The 23,044-nt window shown below is 41.3% G+C and overlaps 3 protein-coding genes across 4 annotated transcripts; 2 read left to right on the top strand and 1 right to left on the bottom strand.

Annotated features, from left to right (window-relative positions):
- Positions 1-15,778, top strand: LOC134177852 (integrator complex subunit 2-like). 2 transcript variants are annotated; one of them, XM_062644629.1, is made up of 16 exons: positions 1-515; positions 2,808-2,904; positions 2,972-3,085; positions 5,188-6,124; positions 7,232-7,303; positions 8,529-8,646; positions 8,703-8,771; positions 10,043-10,177; positions 10,238-10,511; positions 11,924-12,235; positions 12,293-12,494; positions 13,595-13,723; positions 13,797-14,040; positions 14,795-14,911; positions 15,042-15,149; positions 15,206-15,778. In XM_062644629.1, the coding sequence occupies exons 1-16, from the start codon at positions 75-77 to the stop codon at positions 15,647-15,649; spliced, it is 3,813 nt and encodes a 1,270-aa protein (XP_062500613.1). In that variant the 5' UTR covers positions 1-74; the 3' UTR covers positions 15,650-15,778. The 2 variants fall into 2 exon arrangements, with proteins under 2 accessions (XP_062500613.1, XP_062500621.1); XM_062644637.1 differs by having other exon boundaries at positions 11,927-12,235; positions 15,206-15,777.
- A 52-nt stretch (positions 15,779-15,830) lies between these two features.
- On the bottom strand, positions 15,831-19,268 carry LOC134177867 (nucleoplasmin-like protein ANO39). The gene is made up of 10 exons (XM_062644647.1): positions 19,187-19,268; positions 19,026-19,129; positions 18,814-18,936; positions 17,551-17,602; positions 17,441-17,491; positions 16,491-16,840; positions 16,302-16,430; positions 16,201-16,242; positions 16,063-16,137; positions 15,831-16,007 (listed from the first exon to the last, which is right to left on the bottom strand). The coding sequence occupies exons 1-10, from the start codon at positions 19,209-19,211 to the stop codon at positions 15,954-15,956; spliced, it is 1,005 nt and encodes a 334-aa protein (XP_062500631.1). The 5' UTR covers positions 19,212-19,268; the 3' UTR covers positions 15,831-15,953.
- On the top strand, positions 19,268-22,281 carry LOC134177878 (fucose mutarotase-like). The gene is made up of 6 exons (XM_062644655.1): positions 19,268-19,399; positions 19,461-19,529; positions 21,019-21,089; positions 21,157-21,270; positions 21,959-22,032; positions 22,104-22,281. Exons 1-6 carry the CDS (start codon positions 19,315-19,317, stop codon positions 22,150-22,152), a joined length of 462 nt encoding a protein of 153 aa, XP_062500639.1. The 5' UTR covers positions 19,268-19,314; the 3' UTR covers positions 22,153-22,281.
- The last annotated feature ends 763 nt before the right edge of the window (positions 22,282-23,044 follow it).

Raw genomic sequence — 23,044 nt, 5'->3', positions numbered from 1 at the left:
TGGTCCACCATCGTTTCTGATCTCTAGAGCCTGTACGTTGCTCTTCGGTTCTGAGTAGTGTCCCGCTGCGCAGAATGGATCCCGATTCGTTTAGTTGTCACTTGTTGCGAGATGGCGATATTTCTGGTTTTGTGGAGCGAGCACGACTGATGGGTTCACGTTTCGTCCGTCCTTTCTTGCCGTCGCTCGTCCGCATGGCTCTCTGTTCGTCAGTCGACACGACGCCGTCGTGGAGCAGCTCTCAGAAGGAAATACTTTCCATTCTGTCCGGAATCGAAATGGTCAACTCGATCGTTCGCTGTCTGCAAGTCGATTTCTCGCAGTTGAAGGAAGACCTCATCAAGCACGGACAGATGGAACGCAAGTTGGCGGACGCGTCCGGCTCGGGACCTTATGTCGCGTCGAAATCGTTAACTCTGTCGTTGAAATTTGAGAATGCTGAGACGGACAGCGAAAACTGCGGGGAAGAGAAGCTACGAATTGTTCTGAATGAAGTGATGAGAGCGGCGGCCGAGGTTACAATATATGTATATATTTAAATTAGTAATAAGATAATAAAATACTAAATATAAATTAATGTATAAATAATATATATAGTTATATATGGTTTACACTGTGGCTAGAGTGCCAGCAGCCACGTGACCTATCGCTGCTATGCACAGCACTCAGCATGCCGATCGGTGAAGCGGCGGCTCTACGGTGAGGGGAGCGAAGCAACTGGTGGGGTGGGAGCACCCAGTTCGTGGTAAGCTGTTTACCACCCTTGCTGGCATTGGTAACAGGAGTTGAGACAAATTTGTAGGAGCAGTAGCGTCGGCAGCTGGTGTATGTATAGTTTGTACTGCTACGGGGGGGGGGGGGGAGTAAATATAGAGTAAAATTAAACACTACCTACTACCTACCAACTGGATCCGTCATAGCTTGAGATCGACGGAGCAACTCCATGAGATGAGGTGTCAAGATCAAACGGCAAAGATGGGGAAGCGCCATGACAGAGAACCGCAGGATGCAAGGAGGCAATTAAACTTTTTAAATATTTTTGTGAATTCTAAGTTCCTGAAGTGCTAAACTCTATTTACATTGCCGGTGATGCGCAGCAGCGATAGGTAATGTGGCTGCCGGCACTGGAAGATCTGAGTACTAAAGTGTCATTGCCATCGCTCTAGCCACACGCTATATTTTAATATCAATTTATTTATTTAGATACCCATACTGTGGGTACACCCAAAACTAAAACTAAACACCAAAATTACCCTCTAGAGCTAATCTACATAACAACATCTTGGCACTTGTAAGACTATAATCTAGCTACCAGTGTTCACGAAGATTTGTAACAGCTTTATTAACTGTGATAGTCCCTTTAATTAAAAGACTGTGTGGTGATTATAAATCTCCAGGGTTGTCGCCAGTGATCTCAAGGCGTAGCAGGTGGAAACGTGGGTGTGGGCGCTACGCTTATAGCATGAAGCCCAAACACGAAACGTTACTAAAAGCTTGTCATCATTCCCTATGTGATGACTTTTATTGGCAAAATAGTCTCGTGTAGCCAGACCCTTTCCTGCAATGTTATTCTAAATTGAACTTCTGCTACCTTTGAAGCCGCTGTTGAAACGTCTAAGAAACCAAATTTCTGCATCATTAAAGCATGTAGTCTCGCTTGCTACAACAAGACAAGCTTATAGCGGTTAACAAACAAACAAACAAACACATACACACTCTCACACACATGGCACACACATGACACACACACACACACACACACACACACACACACACACACACACACACACACACACACACACACACAATTGAACAAATGGATATGCCCTTCGGAAAGTTCTGAAGATAGCACTCCCTGCCTGTTTTTAGGTAGGGACCCCGGTGCTACTCGAAGTTTTATGCCATGCTGACAAACCCCTTGATGCATGACCAGAGCATCGAAGGGCACTGACTTTGGCACAGCCACGAGACTGGACCTCAAGTCCACACGTATCCGCATATACTGCATGATGTTCTGCCAAGCTAGCGGTCTAGACGCCACACTCACTCGTGCACATGCTCACACACATGCTCACACACACACACACACACACACACACACACACACACACACACACACAAATGGCAAATGGATAAGGAGCTGTTGTTTACAGTTACGCTCCCAGCCAGATGACTGGGTTCCTGTGCACTACGCAGGAGCTATGGGCTGGCCAGGTACTCGCAGGAGCACCGACTGCGACACCAACTGTGGTGTGGGCACCCGAAGTCCCACCAGGCTGATGGGACTTTTGTCATAGTCGGGGGCCTTTGCCACCCCAGTCAGTGACCAGGTACTCATTATACTCCTGAGTTGAGAGAGGCAATTGTGTGTGAGTTTCTTGCCCAAGGAAATTATGCCATAGCTCGCTATCACTGTGACTTGAACTTGCAACCCTGCAAGGTCCCGAATGTAATCCCTCCATAAGATGACTCTCTAGCCAACTGAGCTACCACACACACACACACACACACACACACACACACACACACACACACACACACACACACGCACACACACACACACACACACACATTATGAAAACTGTACTAATACTAATACACTATCTGTGCGTCGATCACTAAAAGTTTGACTGCTTTAGGTCCTTATCTTTGCTTTTTCTTGTTGATATTAAGTAAAACGTAATAGTAATTTCAATAATGACGTCATCCCGCTACGCCTTGAAAAGATTCTGGCGACAACCCTGACTTAGTCTATAGAAATGACGTGTGTTGAGATTTTATTTCATTATGGTTGATTCTAATCACAGTTGAGTGGGTCTCCCTTCTGTGGATACAAATGCGAGTTGTTCGAGAACGACATGTTTGTCAGTGAAGTGTCTGACATCATATGTATTGCCGTATCTGGTAGGTTCTGTTGTCTCTATGTAGTGTCAAGTTTATAACTAATCGATCATCGAACTTGCCGATTTAGAATTGCCTTCTCTGCTTTCTCTCAAGTCAATTGTGCCTGCACTACTGAGGGTCGAACGAGGCTTGTGGTTGATCTGCAGACTCGCGGTGAATTTGTGTCATAAAGTAGATCAAAGTAAGACACATGTTTGTTTGCATTGTTACTTTAGGAGTTTTCGTAGTGACATGCTACGAAATTATAGAGTACGTTATTGTGAGACATAATAGCTGCATTTGATTTGGGCGATTCCATGGCTTTGGAATTGCGGAACCAGCTGGACGGCCATTCGGTTTGATCTGTTTGGGGTTCTAGAACTGGGGAGTTCTAGTTCAAGGTCCCATCTGTTGTTAATTATCTAGTGTTACTCAAACCAGTCACTGTACATGTACACTCTATTGTTCCTTCAGGTAGTACTTGCAAAAGACCTGTCAGGACCATGTGCCACTTCTGGTTTAGATAACAAAATGACCGTTTACTCCAAGGAAAAAATGGTTTTTAAAATTTTTTGACAAAAACGACAGCCTCTAATGGAGATCTCTACCCAGTGACAACTAAGCATGCTCATTCTTGTCAAATCTCAGGGAATTTAGACTTTGATGTGCAAAGGAAGATGGGATAGCAGAAGCTGTTGCAATTGGGCAACTAACTTTAGAGTTTTGATTACTTTTTTGCAAACTTTTGGGTTTCAGTAGTAGCAACCAAGTGATTAGGAATTTTGAGAACTTTTTGGGTGTCAGTGGAGTGAGAGTTACGCAGGGTTCTAACTAGGGTTGCAGCCTAACCGTCACACACCACATTGTTATGGCCACATTCCTTTGGCATTTGTAGAGATTTCCGAGTGTAAGGTACAGTTACTGAAGAAATATACACAAAGCATTCTTGTTTACAATTTAGATGACCTCAATCTCACGAATTACTCTAATTTCACAAGAATCAGTAAAGCAACAGGCCATCAGCATTCATGATCATCAGTCATGCATTGCAGGTTTTTCTGTCAGCAGTGAGCATACAAAACGTGACGGTTGGACAGAGTTAAACCTTCCCAACCATTAATTTGATGGTAAAAACTGTTCTAGCTAGAACCCTGGAGTAACTCATTTGTTGTAAAGTACATTCAAAGATCCCTCCTGGATGGCTGGAAGGATAACACTTTGAGGAGGGGGAGAATAAACAGTATTTGTGTGCAGTATGTAAGCACTTAGGGGTCGTTCAAAATCATTGACAATTTTATGAGTGTACAAAGCGCACGCTTTTATGAAGCCTTGCTCCCCCTCCCCAAAGTGTACACAATGTTGTTGTTGCACAGTTCAATAGCTTGACCATGGTTCCATCTATTAGAGTGTTGATGTGTGGTCTTCAACGTTTCTGCATTGATACAGTTCTTCCTCCATTCCAGTTGACCCACCCAAATGATGTCAGCTTGAGGTTTCTGGTCATTCAAGTGGACAAAGACGAAACATTGAGGAAGTCATTGTAGAGACAGCTGGGTTCTTTGTGGACTGCTGATGTTCTAGAACTAAACTGGAGTAAGTTGCCATGGTCATATATGTTTACAATTCCTGTAATTACGGGTGACTAGAACAGTAACAATACATGATGCAATTCTGGCTATGGAAAACGGAGAAATTAGCTTGACCCATTTGCTACCGACCAACATTTTATAAAGCGTACAGAGGCCATAACCCCTCCCCTAGCGTGTGCTTTGCACTCTCATAAAATTGTCGATAATTTTGAACGACCCCTTATGTTCTTTCAAATTTGCAAGTCAGTGGGGGCGGGTTCATGGATAGTGTTGCTATGATGGTACACTCAAACCTCCCTAATCCGGACAGTATGGGACTAACCGCTGTCAGGATTCTAGGAGTGTCCGGAAGATAGAGATAGCTAACGTGCGTTATATCCTTGGAATCCCAGACCATTTTAATGTAAAGTTTGGTGAACGTCATACAGTATGCGTGTACAGTACACTTGTACTACACTGTAACGTACATGTGTACTTTGTACTACAGTTACATACGTTACATACGTGTTTTCCTACGCACTGGCATGTGATAGTCAAGAGTGCGTGTACGGGGAGTTTCTTACCAAAGTGCTTACTCTCGGAGTCCCAAGACCTGTTATGCACTGGAAAAAGTGTCCGGTCTAGGGGGTGTTCAGATCTTGGAGGTCTGGATTAGAGAAGTTGAGTGTACTTTATGTTAACAGTAAAATGTTAATTGCACATTACTGTGTGTTAGTTGCCTCAATACTGCTTTTAATGACCGACTTACAAGACGAGAGTTCATTTGCAAGTCAAATGCAAAGTAACGCACTCTCCCAACTGTGCGCCCTCTTTCCTCCCAGTTGGTTGTCCGTTAGACAAGATGCGATGAATCTGTTGAAACTGCCCGGTCTCGTTCTCACGCTCACACTCAACCACAGCAGCTCTGCTGATGGCATTGTCACATTGTTAACGTCTCTGCTGTGCTCCGCCGACAAGTCAGTTAGAGAATGGATGAGCCAATACATCAAACTGTCTCGTCGACGGATGAAAAATTTGAAGCAAATTGAAACTTGTTTCGAGCGTCTTCAGAAACATCTCGATACTCAAATAATGAGTCTACTAGATATGTCGGCTGTTCGATCTTTGAATAGGGAACAGTCGGTAGATATAACTGAAGCAGGATCAGGACCGTCAGGCCGGGCAACTCCATTACCTAATGTTAACATTTCAGTTGCCGCTGAGCAGGAGGAAACTATGGAACTAGAATATGGAACGAGTGACGGCTTGGAGCAGTCTGGTATTTCTCGTGACCCTGAGATGGAAGGACACGACACCGTGTCACTCGGAGACGCGACTACTGCTCTCATGGATGGCCAAACGAAAACAACAGTAACGGAAAACAACGTGGCTGTCAGTCGAGACGGCAGGGCAGGCAGCGTATTAGCTGACAGTGTTGAGGATGGTCTGGTGGAGAGTACACGCAGTAGTCTTTCTGACGATGTCGTTGACAAGGCAAACATGTTGCTGCATCTTTATTGCATGCTGCTCGGCAGCGGTGTTTACACAGTGCATAGCGTGTCGTCAGAGCTGATTGTTGAGTTAATGACGCAACAACCTCCCGTCTCGTCAAGTGGAGTTCGTTACGTTCACCTGTCTGTCAGTCTTCTCATGGCATATCCACATCTTGTCAGGTGGGGCAATTGTTATCTAGTTGATATTTATGATTTTATGAGTGTTTTATAGAGATCTAGCGGTTGGGTGTAGTTTTCTTTTGTTAGTCAATTTGATTGACAAATGTTTAACCGTGTTATGACAAATTTTTGTGTTTAAATGATGTTAGCTAGGTATGCTGTTGGAATATAGTGGATGTGTGTGTGTGTGTATGTGTGTGTGTGTGTGTGTGTGTGTGTGTGTGTGTGTGTGTGTGTGTGTGTATGTGTGTGTGTGTGTGTGTGTGTGTGTGTGTGTGTGTGTGTGTGTGTGTGTGTGTGTGTCTGTGTGTGTGTGTGTGTGTGTGTGTGTGTGTGTGTGTGTGTGTGTGTCTGTGTCTGTGTGTGTCTGTGTGTGTGTGTGTGTCTGTGTGTGTGTGTGTCTGTGTGTCTGTGTGTGTGTGTGTGTGTGTGTGTGTCTGTGTGTGTGTGTGTGTGTGTGTGTGTGTGTGTGTCTGTGTCTGTGTGTGTGTCTGTGTGTCTGTGTGTGTGTCTGTGTGTCTGTGTGTCTATGTGTGTGTCTGTGTGTGTGTGTGTGTGTGTGTGTGTGTGTGTGTGTCTGTGTGTGTCTGTGTGTGTCTGTGTGTGTCTGTGTGTGTCTGTGTGTGTGTCTGTGTGTGTGTGTGTGTGTGTGTCTGTGTGTGTGTGTGTGTGTGTGTGTGTGTGTGTGTGTGTGTGTGTGTGTCTGTGTCTGTGTGTGTCTGTGTGTGTCTGTGTGTGTCTGTGTGTGTCTGTGTGTGTGTGTGTGTCTGTGTGTGTGTGTGTGTCTGTGTGTGTGTGTGTGTGTGTGTGTGTCTGTGTGTGTCTGTGTGTGTCTGTGTGTGTGTGTGTCTGTGTGTGTCTGTGTGTGTCTGTGTGTGTGTGTGTGTCTGTGTGTGTGTGTGTGTGTGTGTGTGTGTGTGTGTGTGTGTGTGTGTGTGTGTCTGTGTCTGTGTGTGTCTGTCTGTGTGTCTGTCTGTGTGTCTGTCTGTGTGTCTGTCTGTCTGTCTGTGTGCATTTGTACATGTGTGTATTATAATAATTAATGAACATTTAGTTGAACTGCTGTTCAAGCTGGTGTGTGTACAGGTGATTGTTGTGTGTTTGTAGTGATACAACACGAAGTCAGAAATTCACTGATTGGTTAAAATGGCTGCTGGACAATCGTGCCAACTTTGAATGGTCAGTACTGATTGCTTCAGGAAACAATTACAACTTTGCATTGTGCATTTATGTAACTTTTTATCTCTTAAACTTTATTGTTTATATTATTCTTTGTGGCTAAGGAGTGGCAAACATTTATATTTATTGACAACATGTGTAAGATGAAGCTGTTACTGTCACCTGCAGATTTGGTGACCTCATGTTTTCTAATATCTTCTGTATATGTTAGATGGCAGAATTGATAGGGTATCAGAATTGACTCTAAAGTACCCAAAGAGGAGCACAGGTTTTCATATCAACTTGATTGCTATTATTTTCTTGGATTAGGATGCTTTTGTAATTTTTAACCAATTTCTAAAACTGAATTCACCTACTCAATTCTAGATCTGCTGAACAAATTTTTTCAGTTGCAGGTCACTCTCACTAGCACTCTGTCTTCCATAGCAAGTCTTCAGATGACAATTTAGCTGTGCGTAGATTATTTATTACTCCAGGGCTCAAGTAAGCCCCCAGCCCCAACTTTGTCCAAGGCTCTAAGATTTTCACACCCGTTCCTTTAATTAATTAGTGCTATTGATGCTTTCCACAATGACTGTTAGCAATAGATGTGTGCCTTGCTGACATTCTTCGACTTTGTGCTCATCTGTTAACCACACGTTGAAGGTTTTGATGACTCAGATACTATAGATTAGGTTTCTTTATTTAGGTAGTCAAGGTGGTTTGGTGGTTTGAAGCATTACTAGTGTAGCAACATGCTGTTTTAAGTTAATAAAACAATCAGGTTCATCAATTAACAACTTTAGGTGTCAATTTTTGAGAGAGGTTCCATCCCACTTGACCTTGAATCTGGCCAACCATTGGGGTGGGGTAATAATCAATCAAGTTACTCAATAGTGGTACAGTACATAGTTCATTGTTACTTGTCTGCTTGTTTCTTTAGCAATCGTAGTATACTCATGTTTTGAATTATGAGAGCTTTTTTTAAAGTCAACATTATCTAAAACAATGGCTAAGGACTTTTGTAGTCTTGTGACAACACAATCTCACATCTTGCACAACTCTCATACTATCTGAACTCTGTGAAACATGATGGAGATCTTTATAGGGCTAGTATATATCTAACCTAGATGTAGCACAAGCACTTGAGGTTGTTGTCTGCATATTATTGCACAGCAGTGAAATTCGCTCCAACTCTCAAATCTCACAATGACATTTTGTCTGCAGTTTTATGTGTTTGTTGTAGTCTAATGAAAGCCGGGGAAGGAGGTTTTATGGAAATGCTGCTGCTAGTTGCAGTTCACTTTCACAGCAGTCACTATGAAGCGATTGCCGAACTTGTATCTGATGTCATCGGCGTTCAGGTTGAGTGTGTGATGTTGTCTGATGTTGCTCATTTTTATGATTGTTACTGTAACAGGGATGTGTGAGGCCTGGTAGTTTGGCTGCACTTAGAATTATGTTTGTTCAAGATGTCTTTACTGAAGAGGTTGGTTAATATTGTGTTTACCTGCTCATGTACGACACTTTTGGTTTGGTGGCGGTTCTTTACATGGCCTTCCATGAATACTTTAGGAATGTGTGGTTGCCTGCTTGCGTTCCTGTCTGCTTTTTCCAGACTGTTAGCTTTCAGTTTATGTGCGTACTTTCCATGTTGTGTGTTTGCTTTCGTGCTTGTCCATATGTCTATGTGTCTGTTTAGTTGGCTGTTTGTTTAGCAGTGTTTGTACTCATCATTGTACATGTACCAAAGGGCATTCTTATGTAAGGATCTAGGAAGATACTTTTGTCAGTATGCTTGCATTTGCCTGCGTATTTATCTGTATGTCAGTTCATATATTCTCAGGAATTCGAGCTACTATGGGTTAGCTAATCAGTCTAGACCAAGCAACAGGTTGTCTTGAGGAGCTTAATATGGACAGCATTCTATTAATTAACTACTGAAATTGGAAGTCTGCTGGTCGTGTGTTTACTATGATCTATCAGTCGTTCGTCTGTTGTTTGTCTGTGTTCTTTGTTTGTCTGCCAGTATGTACTGTATTACATACTGACATACAATAGTGTTCTCACACCAGCAACAGACTGTCAACGTTGAGTAGTTAGTCGACAACAAACATAAAAGCTAATAGATATCACATTACACAGCTAACCTTTTGTGTGTCTGTTTGTACATTTGTCTGTCTGTCTGTCTGTTTTATTTGTTTGTTTGTTTATTAGGTAATCCATCTGCCTGTTTGTTTGTCTGTCTATCTGTCTGTCAAAGAAGATTTATTGAAAACATTAATGCTAATACAGAAAAGGCTACGTATATCACTAAGATCTGTCTGTCTGTCTGTCTGTCTGTCAAATACATATATTTTTCAAATCCTGTCTGTCTGTAGACAAATTTAGAGGTAGGGCTATTCAGTTTTAATTCATTAGGTCTGAATTGAATTTATGAACAGAGTAATGGACTCAGGTGGATTTGTAAACTTTTAAAGATTTGTTTGTTGTATCTTTAGAGTTTAAAATCAAGAAAACAATGTCTGTGTCTGTCTGTCTGTCTGTCTGTCTGTCTGTCTCTGTCTGTACATTTGTCTGTTTGTCTGTCTCTGTCTGTACATTTGTCTGTGTATCTGTCTGTACATTTGTCTGTCTGTCTGTGTCTTTGTCTGTTTCTTTAATTAATATAGTTAATTTAATGTGCATTGCAGCATTGTCTTAAACTTTAATCTTATTGTCAATCTTCTAATGCTCATAATGATGTTTTAAATATTCCAGGTATTAGTAGATCACAGTGCTAAAGTTCCCATTACCAAACAACTCTGTGTTCACATGTCTGGTCTTCTACCAATCAACTGTATTCACGAACTCTTTAAAACTCGTCTCTTTGAGAAACACGGCGTTTCAATCCAAGTCAGAGTACCATCAGAATATTAGCACTTTGGATTCTATAAACTGGTTGTGTTTGTATAGGATTGGTTGTATCAACAGATCTTGCATTCGACATATCCTCTTCATCCACTGCTACCAGTCATCGTACAAGAGTTTGTTTCTTCTCTTTTTCAGGCCAACAGGATGGAATTGCGGTCTCTGCAGGATGTTGGCTTTTCTGAAAGGAGTATAATGGAAGTGTTCTCGTCTTGCAATCATATTTATGGTCAAATGGATCAGGCTACCCCTCGACTTTTGATGCTCTTTTATGTTCTGTCGTTTCAACAAACTATGAGAGCAAACATGAAACATACAGGTACAGTACTATACTTGAAGTATGTTAGGTAATAGACTTTACCTGTTTGTGTTTGGTTGCTTGTGTTTCTGTGTATGCGTTTTGAGAGCAAGTGTGCCATTACATACAGTAGAGTTTGCTATATGTTTTGTTGTAATAAGTAATGATTGGTTAGCCGATCACTCTCTTTCACTAATTTTATTGACCATGTTTGATTTGTATGATTTCACATGTCAGTGTTTATGCAACTGAGCCTTCTTAGTAAGTGTCAAATGGTGTAAACGCAGAAATTTTTGAGACAATAGTTTACCTATTTTTGTTCTGGTGGCTTCACCGGCATTTGATTATACACACCAACACAAATATGTTGGGTCAGTTTTCATTCTCTGAGTATTGGTCCTGATTCTTCTCATGATGGATTTTAAGCTCACAAAAGCAACAGCTTGATTTGTCGACAATTTCATTGTGCTGCCACACTAGCTTACCACCATGCTTGCATGTTAGGTACTTATGTCGACAGATTCCCACATTCATACTCGATGTTTCAATCAACAAGCGGAGGAGAAATACCCAACCTCAAAGATGCCGCCAAATGAAGTCAGTGGGTTTAAGTACAAGTGTGATTTTGCTGGGAATAACAACTTCTTGTCCTTGTAGAGATCGTTCTAGCTGTACCCTTGTTTGATCTTGAATTTGCATTTTCCATATGAAGACTGCCATTTCTTTCTTGTATATGAGCAGGAAAGCTTGTGGTGTAATTTGCGATGGTCTTTCGGAAGAAGCTGAACATGTTAGTATGCATTATCATTATCAGCGAGAGCCTTCATAGTGAGATTGATGTTGATCCATTGAGGACTCAAAAGTTGTCTGGAGAAAACAAACATGACACCACATCACAGAGATGAGGAAAATGGAGGGTACCACCGATATGTGTGTCCAACTAGCCAAAAAGCAACAAGGGCACTTGCATAACTAATGGTTTAAGCAAACCTGCCTAATTTAATAGATAATGTTGCTTGAATCCACGCGAATTTGTCCAGTGATCAGACTCCCACGATGTCCAAAAAACTGTCTCATGTTGTTGTATCATACAACTCTGCAGCTGATTGAAATGCTGCTGGGGAATTGAGCTAGTCAGATATTTAAGCCTGGGGATGTGGCAACGGCAAAGACCAAGGCATTCAAACTGTGTAATTCAGACTTGTCAAAGCTGAACACAATAAATTGGTTGTCAAACTTGTTTTCTCACGCTTTGAGTAATGTATGTAGGACTACCCACGGCAGTAGCTAAGACTGTACTTTGTAGTTGGTGACATGCAACTGACAAGTTCCGATGTTTATACTACATCGAGTGCATTTATCGATGTCTGTCTGTCTGCCTGCCTGTTTTGTTAGTTTCTTGTTTGGTATTTTGTTAACCTTTGTGTGGTTAGCAGGGTCGGTTGCCTTCCAGCACACGCAGTCGTACATGTTGTCAGTTTGTCGGTCAATCCCTGTTAAGCAGCTTGTTATGTTTGCTGATCGTCATCACGACTGGTACAGTGAACTCTCTCCATCCCTTGTGCGGCTAATTTCAACTCTGCTGCCCGAACTGTGTTTGATGGAAGACTGGCTCGAAGAAGAAGACGGTAGTCTCAGTATCAGTCATGTTGTGAAGATTAGTAGAGACATGGACACTTTCACACTGGGTTGGTCAAGACATGATGGAAACAAAGACAAAATCTCACGGTTTCGTTTGAAAACAGGTTATACTCTTTTATCTATTATGTGTTGTAGTTGTATTGAGTGTTTTTGCAAAGCAGCTCTTCACCAGTTGAATGCTGCAGATCCCAACACACTTGTCTGTCTGCTTTATTTGGAGAGGCAGCCATCAGAGCGACTTGTTCCCTACATGCGCGATCTGATGATGTCATTGAGGATTGCTCTTGATCAAGCAATTCCAAGACAAATTCAAGTGCTAGTTCGCAATATCTGGTTTCGTTTGAACACGGTTGTTCCAAGAAGGTCAGGTGGTCACACATAAACTGATGTTGTCAAATTAAATAAGTGAAATTAACAAAAAAGAAGACTCATTTGGATATTTAGGTTTGCCCCTTTCTTGCCAAAACTGCAAAACTGTGATTTCACCACAGTTGATACTTTACCAAATCTCTGTTGCATTGCCCTAACATCACTCTCTTTTCAAATTACTTACTTGATGTTGGAACTAGAATTATCTTGTTTTGTTCAGCTTGTAAGATAACTTTGGCACTGTATCTTGTTGCAATCAAAGGACTAGTACAGTACTACTAGTATATCTTTAGTTGTCATTTTTCTTTATTTTTACTGGAAAGGTTTATCCGTTGTCATCATCATCCTGCATGTTGTGGTTACTGTAAACAAAGAAATTATTGGTGGCGATTTAATTTTGATAATTTTGGTGTGGCCTATTTACCTAAATTAAATCTTTACCAAAATTTTGTGAAAGTTGTCAAACCTTTAGAAGTCAACAGCAATGTCTGTGAACATCGTAAATTATTGCAATTATTATCTAACTACGTAGTGCACCTACTATTGTGTTGCACGACTGCATAAATGTTCTAGTGTACTGTGCATCCAGCCAGGAGTCTCTGGAGTCTCGAGTTTCCAAGGAGTCTCGAGCTTCCAATGAGTCTCACTGCAAATAGATTGCTATGGAAATGGAAATTTTAGAAGGTACTGAAATGTTACTTCACAATTTCTTGGTTTACAGTATGTGATGATTGTGTGACATTTGAGCTGTTTAGATAACTGATATTTATCATCCTACTATACATTTCTTTATACTAATAACTACTAAGGCAAGGTGAAAGGTTACCTGCCGCTGCATTGATTTGGTCCTATTGCAAACAGTTGACAATCTTGACCTTCTATTAGCAAACATGTAATGCCTTCACTTTGTCATCGTAGAAGTTCTTTTTTGTCTATAGCTATAATGATGGCATGTTTAGCACACAGTTGGTTGTCACAATAGCATTGAAGTACTTACCTATATTAGTTAAGCATTATTGAGTGAGACTAGCACTACGAGAAGTGGATGAGATATTTGTGATGTCTTGTATATCGAATTGTAATTTTTTATGTAGGCTCTGGCTTCAGACTGTCAACTCACTGCAGCATGGCAGTACAATTGCATCAACAAGTCCTGAGTACACTCATGAAGCTCTTTCTATTGACCCATTGTCTGTCCTAAGATGTGATGTGAGGGTGTTCAGGTTGATTTGTCATGTCTCAATATTTTTGGGTCAGTCGAGAATACTGATTTATAGCTTTTTGTTTGTATTTTAGGTGTCCACCAATATTTGAGATTGTTCTTCATGTCCTGAAAGCTTATCTTGTAGCGTCCAAATCTCATCTGTCTGCTCATGCTTTCCTTCATCCCATTGAGTTTAATGTTACTCAGCAGGAAGGAAGAGATGGTCTCACAGGACAAGAACGAGATGAATTAAGACTTGCCATAGAGAACACTCAAGACAGTGTTGCTGCTCAGCTGTTACTTGAGATTTGTTTACCAAATGAAGAAGAGAATGAGGTACTGTGTTGCTGCTGTGCTCATTGTTTGTATTGAGATGTTCTGCATGTTAGGGCAGTTTGGAACATTTGCCCACTAAATATACGTACATATGTACATGAGGGGTCTTTTATTTCTTGAAAAGGGAGCAACTATACATGTAGAGCCATGCCAACATTGCATTACAGCAATGGCACATTTGGAAGTTATATTTGTAGCTAATTCAGTGCGCTACGCAAGGCAGAAATGAAGAAAAACCAACTGAGTTTTGGTAAATTCAGTCTAACTCTAGGATTACATACAGACATACATGTACAGACGTATTCATACATACATACATGTACATGTACGTACATTATCTGCACATAGGTACATGTACAGAGAATACCTAGCATGGGCATACATACATACAAACATACCTACGATCATCAGTTACAGTACTTACCTACATATATGCATGCATACATAAATACATACAAAGGTCACACTTAGAGCTGACAAAAACTTCCAAAGCAAATAGGTATGAACAGTTAGGAGAGAACTAAGATTTCGCTGTTTGTGCACATAATTCTTGATAATTGAATTGCCATGTATGAATGGCCTTGCCTTAGCGCTGTCTAGAGCTGTCATTGAACACTTGGAGCAGCATTTATATATGCCACGTCTAGCAGGGTCTACTGTGCTTCAGAGGCCTATTTTTGTATTTTGTGTGAAGTCTGTACAGTACAGCATTTGAAAGGTAAATGTATTTTTTAGTTGCTTTCTTTGTCAATAGATCAGTCATAGTGGTCGTCAACTGAGTGATCTACAAGAGATACGATGTCACGTGTGTTCCTTCCTTCATCAAACATTCATCTCAAACCCTACATTAGCGAAGCTTCTTCATTTTCAGGTGAGGCACGCGCTCGTGTGGTGGTGGTGGTGGTGGTGGTGTGTGTGTGTGTGTGTGTGTGTGTGTGTGTGTGTGTGTGTGTGTGTGTGTGAGGATCTTTCTTTTGTAACGGATTATTGGCTTGTTGTAGGGATATAAATTGGAACTGATTCCTGTCGTAGTGAGTAATGTACCGTCCATGCATATTTGCCGTGACTTCCTACCCGAACTGCTCAAACAGCCACAACTCAAGAAACAGGTTGAGGTATTCCAACTTGCTTCCGATTCATTTCAAGTTAGTTTGACTCGTTTTAGTTATTTGCCATTCACTTGGCATCTCATCTCGCTGTTCAATATCCATTGGTGGAGACAATGGAAGTCGGCCGGCTGTGTTTTGCACATTTGACTTCAATGTTGACATCTCAACCAAGGGACACTTGCAAAGAAGTTATGTTGTCCGTTCTCCCAACCGTCTGTCGCTTTTGTAGTGCCTTTCCAGTGCTGTGTGAAGGAGCGGCTACTTTGTTGCTTCAACTACTGAGAACTGCATTGTCGTGGCCTTCGGTTAGTAGTGCCGTGTCTAATGTGTATGGCAAACGACTGCCAATCAGTAGCGTGTCTGTTACTGCACTCACACAAATGGTTACAAGAGAGAAAGACCCCATAGGTCATATGACTTTCAGCAAACAAGGCAACTCATTATTTCATAGTCTACAAAGTGTTGTGACAGAATTACTAGGGATTATGGGACAATGGTAGAGCTGTGCTGAAGTACTACATTGTATAATGGCAATTCTAATAATGTGTGCAGATTATACAGTAGGGATGGCAAATCCTTGCACTGAATGTTGTAATGGTTTGCCAGTTGAAAGATTCGCTTCAACTCAAGGATCAAGCCTGATCAGCCAACAGCAATTGTCCTGTTCACGTGGACTGTAGGTGACCAGTTCTTTTCTGTTCCCATTGCCATTTTTGTTTGGTAGTTAAAAAGCAGCATTAAATTTTACCACTAATGTTTCGCTTACAAGTCACTACAATAACTCAACAGTGATTCCTTTACTGCTCACGGTTTTGTCTTTTTTTGCTGCTGCCACCAACCCCAAACTTCATTCTGGGTCTACAAGAGAGCATCATGGCTTTATATAAAATGAGGAAGAGATGGTATTATTGACCTTAATATCTTGCAGCTTGTGTGTATGTTTCAGAAAGTTGTAGAACTTATCTTTCTTCTTGGGAACTTGAGGAGACTGCAGAGGAACACCGTTCCAGTTATAAATGAAAATTAAACAAATCAATTAAATCCAATTTACCTGCAACAACTTTTCTTTCAATTTCTGTATTTCAGTCTGACCCTGAAAAAGAATGCTTTGAAACACTACACAACATAGTGGGAAATATGGACAAGACTGACAGAACCAGTTGGAGTCTTGGCAGATCCTTGTTGTTTAGCTTTACCCGTCTGACTTGCTGCATCTGGGTGTTTCTTTTTAGCTAGAAGTGGACTTCCTTTCAATGCAGATTCTGCTTGACTACTCGTTTTCTAAACCAGAAGTCTCAACCATGTGTAAGTCCACTGCATGGTGGTTAATAAAGTACTCACCTTCTTCTTCATTGGTGGTGCTTCTATCTTTTCCTCGTCGTCGTCATTATTGTCATCGCTATCTTCTTCATCACTATCCTCACCCGAGCCTTCATCTCCAGAAGCTTCCTCTTCATCACTGTCATCGTCATCTTCTTCAGCTTCATTAGAAATGAGATTATCCTTCATCACTGTACCATACTTTGTTGGAAGCTGTTTAGTAGGTTTAGAATCCTTTCCTGGACTTGCTTTGTAGGTTGCAGCAGCAGATAGATTGTTTTTATTCTTCGTACCATCTACGACATTTTGGTCCTTTATTACAAATGTCTCCATCTCTTCTTCATCTGATTCATCATCAACTTCCAAACCCCCTTGTGAATGATACAAATGACAAATGATTAGTCAGTTTCATTCATTGTCAACTCAGCAAGGCTCACAATAAACACCTGTCCCAGACAAGTCAATCTCTTTGTAAGACAAGCAGTCACAAGATCAGGCCAGGCCAACTTTCAAAGTTTGCAAGTATCAAAGCTCTGAGGTAACCAAGTAAAGACTCGATTCTTTCTCTATTGAGTAGTTCATAATGGTGGACTGAGTGAGCCCCATGCTAGACCTTGATGCTACAGGACTGTCAGCATTGGCGTTTTGGGTAAACCCTATCACATGTCTATCATAGGCTTTTGGGGTGGTCACAAACAATAGGGACTATTGGTATGTAGCAAAGCAAGCACAGAAGTGGTGCCCAATAAGACAAAGCAAACATTTCAGAAGACATGACTGAACAGCAACAAGAGCCTAAGATTTGATGCAGACAAAGGTGGTATTTTCTGTAAATTCAGCATGCACTATGGCAAGGGAAATACATATGCTTGCCCCTAATAATGGTTGCTAGCATTTGTGCCTTGCAAATGTGGCACACGAGGTAAGATGATGTTGGAACAGGTAAATATTTTGAGCCTCAACTGCCTTACGAGCATCAAAGCTGATTCTTTCTTCGCCAGTAATATGGACTGGTCCATTTCCTAAACAGCATCACAAGTTGATGTAGCCCACCAGCTCATCACACAGATATTGAGGTCACCTTGAACAAGTTTGAATGTAGCCTCTGATGTGAGAAGAATGCTCAGTGGACACTACAAGAATGAAATATAATAGGATGTAAAACTTACAGTAACAATGAAATACGGTGATTGCTAGTTGAAAGATTGAAAGGAGTACTCACATGCACGCACGCGCGTGCACACACACACACAGTGGATGGATGTGGGACTTAACTAACATTGGAAGAAAACTAAGTGACATGCATGTTGGCATCCTTATACTGTAGATGTTGTCCATCAGATCATAGCTTAACATCTAGCCAACTTGTTTTAAGTAATACTATGTATGTACCCTATTAGCTGTTCTTGCATTTGGTATTAAATGTTTCTTTTGCCTCAAACACCGGCACTGTTTCAGTTTTCTTACACTGACCAAAATTTTGATGATTATTAATCATAATGATCATTAATTAATCATAGGAGACATTTGAACTGCTGCTCTATGTCACATAGTGAGGCCTACAATCATTCCCTTCTCATACTGAATGACTGTGTAAACCATTGTTAAAGCAATGACCAACCAGTCCATGTAATGATGTAATTCTCCCCAGCCTCACAGTGTAAGCTTCACAGTAAAAATCGTCCAAGGGTGTGTTTCCACTAGTGCCTAAACCTGTTTAGCAAGTGGTAAGCTAAACTGGTTTAATTAAGAATTAGAATTGACCTGTTTCCCCAACTAAACCACATTTTAAACCTACTTCAAAGTAGGTTTTAGCAAAGTGGTTTAGGATTAACTGTCATGTGACAGTAGCGCGCTTGTTTAGATGGCTTCTGAAAAAGCTATTTTGATGATGGTGACTATTTTGCTGGGATAGGATTGCCCTAAAGCATGTAAGGGTCGTTAACTAAGGGAAAGAAATCAGCAGCTACGGAGAGGGAGAACAGGGTGTCCTTGGTCATCATCATGCAAATTCCTACTAGCAGATGCTGAATCAATGGCAACCAACAGTTGCCCTGACTCGGCGACAGAGCAGCCCAATACTTCAAATTAAGGCTTTCCTAGACGGTTTGTTTTGCACATCCAGGATGTGCAAGTTTCTAGTAAACAGTCGCTTTATTGAACTGGTTTAGTTGTAAACACATTTATAAACTAGCAGCTGGTGGAAACACAGCCCAACACTCAACCGGATTTAGTAATAAATCCAGATTACCCACTAGACATGTAAACAATCATGTTAACTTAAATATTTAATTAAAAATTCAATTTTTAATTATTTCAAGTAGAAATGTTCAGCACCACGTACGTGCGGAAAGGCGCTACGCTTCAGTTGAACTATTGTGTGCTGCACATCTTCACCACTGCGGTCTTTCGTCGCAACATCTACAACATTCCACTCCGTCTCCTTTGCTGAGACACCAACACAGGCCTGCAGCAGTATTATTAATTAAAATACATATTTATTAATAAAAAGCACAAACAGCACTTGGCGTAAGTTTAAATCGCTCAACGCTCTACCTGACTTAATGACAGCATAACTTCATCGCCGTCGTCCAATTGAGTATCTTCGCCTCTGCCGGGAGCCCACGTGGCCTCTTTTGTAGAACCTTTCAGTTCGCATCCTTCACAAAGCAGCTAATAAGTCTAGATGCAATTAATTAAAGCATCTCAAAGCTCACCCCAGAATGTTACGAGGTCAGTCATTGCACGGTAACGTCGACCTAGCTCAACACAATGCGTGTTCAAACAAGCAATGTCACGTGACCTATTCACGTGGTAAACAAGTAAAGCAGGTTGGCTACTAAAAATGGTGATTTTGAAGACTATTCCGCGTATTCTATCGCCTGAACTGCTGTACGTGCTGGCTCGGATGGGCCATGGCGATGAACTTGGTCGGTTGTCCGTCTTGTTCGCAGCTTTCTGCTAACGTCTAATCGTTCAGCACTATCGTAGTACTTGCTGATGCTAACTTTCCAAGTGCATCGGTGTGTAAACATGGACCAGAGCTCGTGAGAGCGGATGGTAGGTGAACAAATTTACTAAGCCGCAGACAATATTTGCTACACGTTGTTGTAAATTATTAGGTAATGATGGCAAGGATTGTACGTATTATTAGATGCCATCACGTGAAACCATCCCACTAGTACATGTACGTAGTAGTTTGCTGCGCTGTCTGTCTGAATCGCGCCACCCACATACGGACCAGGCTAGGGGCTACTTTACAACCCGTATGTCTATGATGGAACTTTTTTACCAATTTTAACTTGTACACATGTACGTGGTGTGTCAGAATTATTCACACGTGCCATGTTTTTGCTGTGTGGTTTTTAGCATTGTTGCTTTCTGTTTTGCTGTTATGATTTATTGTTCTTGTTGTTATCATCATCATTATTATTATATACATAACTAGGAAAGCTATGTATGCTGGACAGCTAAACCACATCAGCCCAATTATTAGTCGTCAAGCAATAGACTAAGAGATTTAGGCTAACAGCGTCAACTACTTACACTGACTATCCAAAAATAAGAGCAATGCAAGTAGCAGCATAGTCAAGTTATAAAAGAACCTGAGGCTACTGCCAAGACTAAGATGTCAGCCTACTCAACATCAAGAAATCTTGTTGACGTGCAAAAGAACAGATTTCTGTATGGTAGACAGTAATCGTCATGTTCAACCAGATCGGTCTGGTTTGTCAGAGGTGCTTAGGACCATCATGGCTGTCTAGACAGAAGACATGACTTTATGCAGGATTTGACTAGATCCAAGAAGCACTGTTTTCTGTAAGTGCTGCAGGTTGTGATGACCTGGAATAATGTCCAGCCACCTATACCTGCATACACTGTGTCCAACGTATCCAACACCACTGGCAACCAGTGTCCGACATTGCCATCCCGCTGTACTTAACCAACTTCTCAGCTTGTTTCCTGGTGATGTTGCAAAAAGAAGACAAATGTTTGTCAGGACGATTGGCACCGATCTTCTTAACAGGAGGGATGGCTGTATCCCACATCATAGTAATGTCGTCCGTCTCCACAAGCCTATCAAGATGATGCCGGTACCATCTGCTCTCCACTGGAACCCCAAACTGCCGACAAATGTCCCAGTGGATAATGGAGGCCACCTGATCGTGTCGATTAGTGTAGTCCATCGGTGCCAAAGCACTACAGCCTGCCACAATGTTGTCGACTGTCTCCAGTCCTGCACTGCACCAGCGGCAAGTAGGACTGACGTATTGATGCAGAATGTTGCACTCATAATACCGAGTCCGAAGAGCTTGGTCTTGAGCAGCAACAACCAGTCCCTCGGTTGCAGCAGAAAGATTTGATGACTTCAGCCATCTGTAGGTCTCTTTCATGTCCACAGGTGGCTTCTCAGAGGCTTTCACCCCTGGACTGTACACAAAGAGAACTTTTGCACGTGCTAAATACATTATTATTACTAGTACTACTTTTATTACTATTATTATGCATTACCTATAAATTAACTGATTGCATGAATATAATTGTATAGGTCATGGAATACCACCACTTTTGTCTGCTGTGATGACTCTCTTACCTTTGGACACATATGTACCACAAGCAGTTGAGATGAGAGTCTATGTTTTGGTTGCGACAAAGGGTTGATTACATGTACTTGTTGTATATGTAGGTCACTCTTATGGACCTTGTACCAAGCGACAAAGCGCGAGGGCTTGGCACTCCTGTGTGGGATGAGTATTCAAAAATTCTAAACAGTGCAGATCGTCATGCTGGAGGGAAGAAGGTAAAATATGTTTAGTATCTTATAATCAGTAAAATACTTAATAGTTAATTAATTAATTAATTAATTAATTATCAAGTCTGTTGGTCAGTTTTGTGTAGACACCCTACTTCAACTATAAGTGCTATCTTCTAGATGTCTTTTTATTTGTGTAGTGTCATAAGGTGTAACTATGAGCTATAATTTGGTTGGGCTGATTTTATTTTGTTGATTTTCTGTAGAATTCTTGAGAGTGAGAGTGAGAGAGAGTGAGGAAGGGAGGGACAAGAGAGAGAGGGAGGGATGAGAGGGAGAGGGAGAGGGAGGGCAGTTTGCGAGGGCAGTTTGCGAGGGCAGTTTGCGAGGGCAGTGGGAGTGCAGAGCATATTGTCCTTGTTGGAGACTGTCAAAGAATATGTGAGTGGCTTGGTGCCTACATGCCTGTGTGTGCTAGAGAGTCAGCTTGCTTTGTGTATGTATGTGGCATTTTATATTGCCTGTTTATCTATTTGTGAATACTAGTACATATATAAATGTCTAAGTGTATCGGTATCAGAGAGATTTCACTTTGGAACATTTAGTTGTATTTGTTGTATATTACTAAGGTTTACTTTCTAGAGTAGCTCACTTCTTGTGTACTGTAGGAATGTATGTGGGAACCGTTGTCATTTATGCATCAATATACTGTTTTTATTTATTGATTGCAATATAGGTTGACATTGAAATGGTTGAAAGATTTGCATTCTATGAACGTGCAAAGAAAGCGTTTGCAGTCGTTGCTACTGGGTTTGTTGTTTTCTATCCACAGATATGTGTATGCATGTCAAGCAATTCTTTTTATGTATTTATTAATGTAGGGAGACAGCTCTATATGGTAACATCATTTTGAAGAAAGGTGTTATTTAGATGCCTTATCAGTTATTGCACCAACGTTAATAGAATGATGTGGTTGGTTGATGGACTGTGTGAAAGCTTTTCATTTTCTCATTCTGCTGATCTGTGATGTTTTGAATTACATGCCAGTATTACCATGTTCGAGTGAGTGTGCAGATGATGTACCCTGGTAACATATGTGTAAACCATGACACACACACACACACACACACACACACACACACACACACACACACACACACACACACACACACACACACACACACACACACACACAAATTTGAGGTATACGAATCGATTTTTTGTTGCATCATGAAAGTGCCCTGACGTTAGTTAAGCAATTATCGAGTACCTTGGTAAAGTTTTGAGCCTAGTTATGTTGATTGTAACGTGCTAAAGATGCGCATTATGTGCATGGAGCGAACGTGTATTTCCAGTCCAGTAAACACCTGAATATCTTCACTCACACTAGATCTAGACATCAGTAATCCACTGACAATCTAGCTGTTTTCACTGCTACTACATCTGGCGACAATAGGGTATGAAATGAGAACGAACAAAGTAGGTGGAATGTCAATATCAGCGACATTCGTAATCCAGTCAGAAATGACTGTCTTTGCTGCTACTAGATCTGGCAACAATAAGACACAAAATGAAAACCTACAAACTCACCTAGGATAAGTGGAAGGTCAAAACTACCTTGTCTGATATCAATAATCAGCTCCACCAGCAACGCAAAAAGATGCTAGACCCAGTTTACAGTTCAGACGTTCATCTAAACATGATTGATTGTCTCCTGCATTGTATCGTAGACAGAACACTTGGTTTCTGCAAAATTGAAAGGCAGGACGCCATTTTACACAGAGGTGATACACTACAGAACATGGTTTTGACTGCGGCCCAA

This window comes from Corticium candelabrum, chromosome 1 (genome assembly GCF_963422355.1).
Source record: "Corticium candelabrum chromosome 1, ooCorCand1.1, whole genome shotgun sequence".
Classification (NCBI taxonomy): domain Eukaryota; kingdom Metazoa; phylum Porifera; class Homoscleromorpha; order Homosclerophorida; family Plakinidae; genus Corticium; species Corticium candelabrum.
This window is presented reverse-complemented; position numbering and strand designations above follow the sequence as displayed.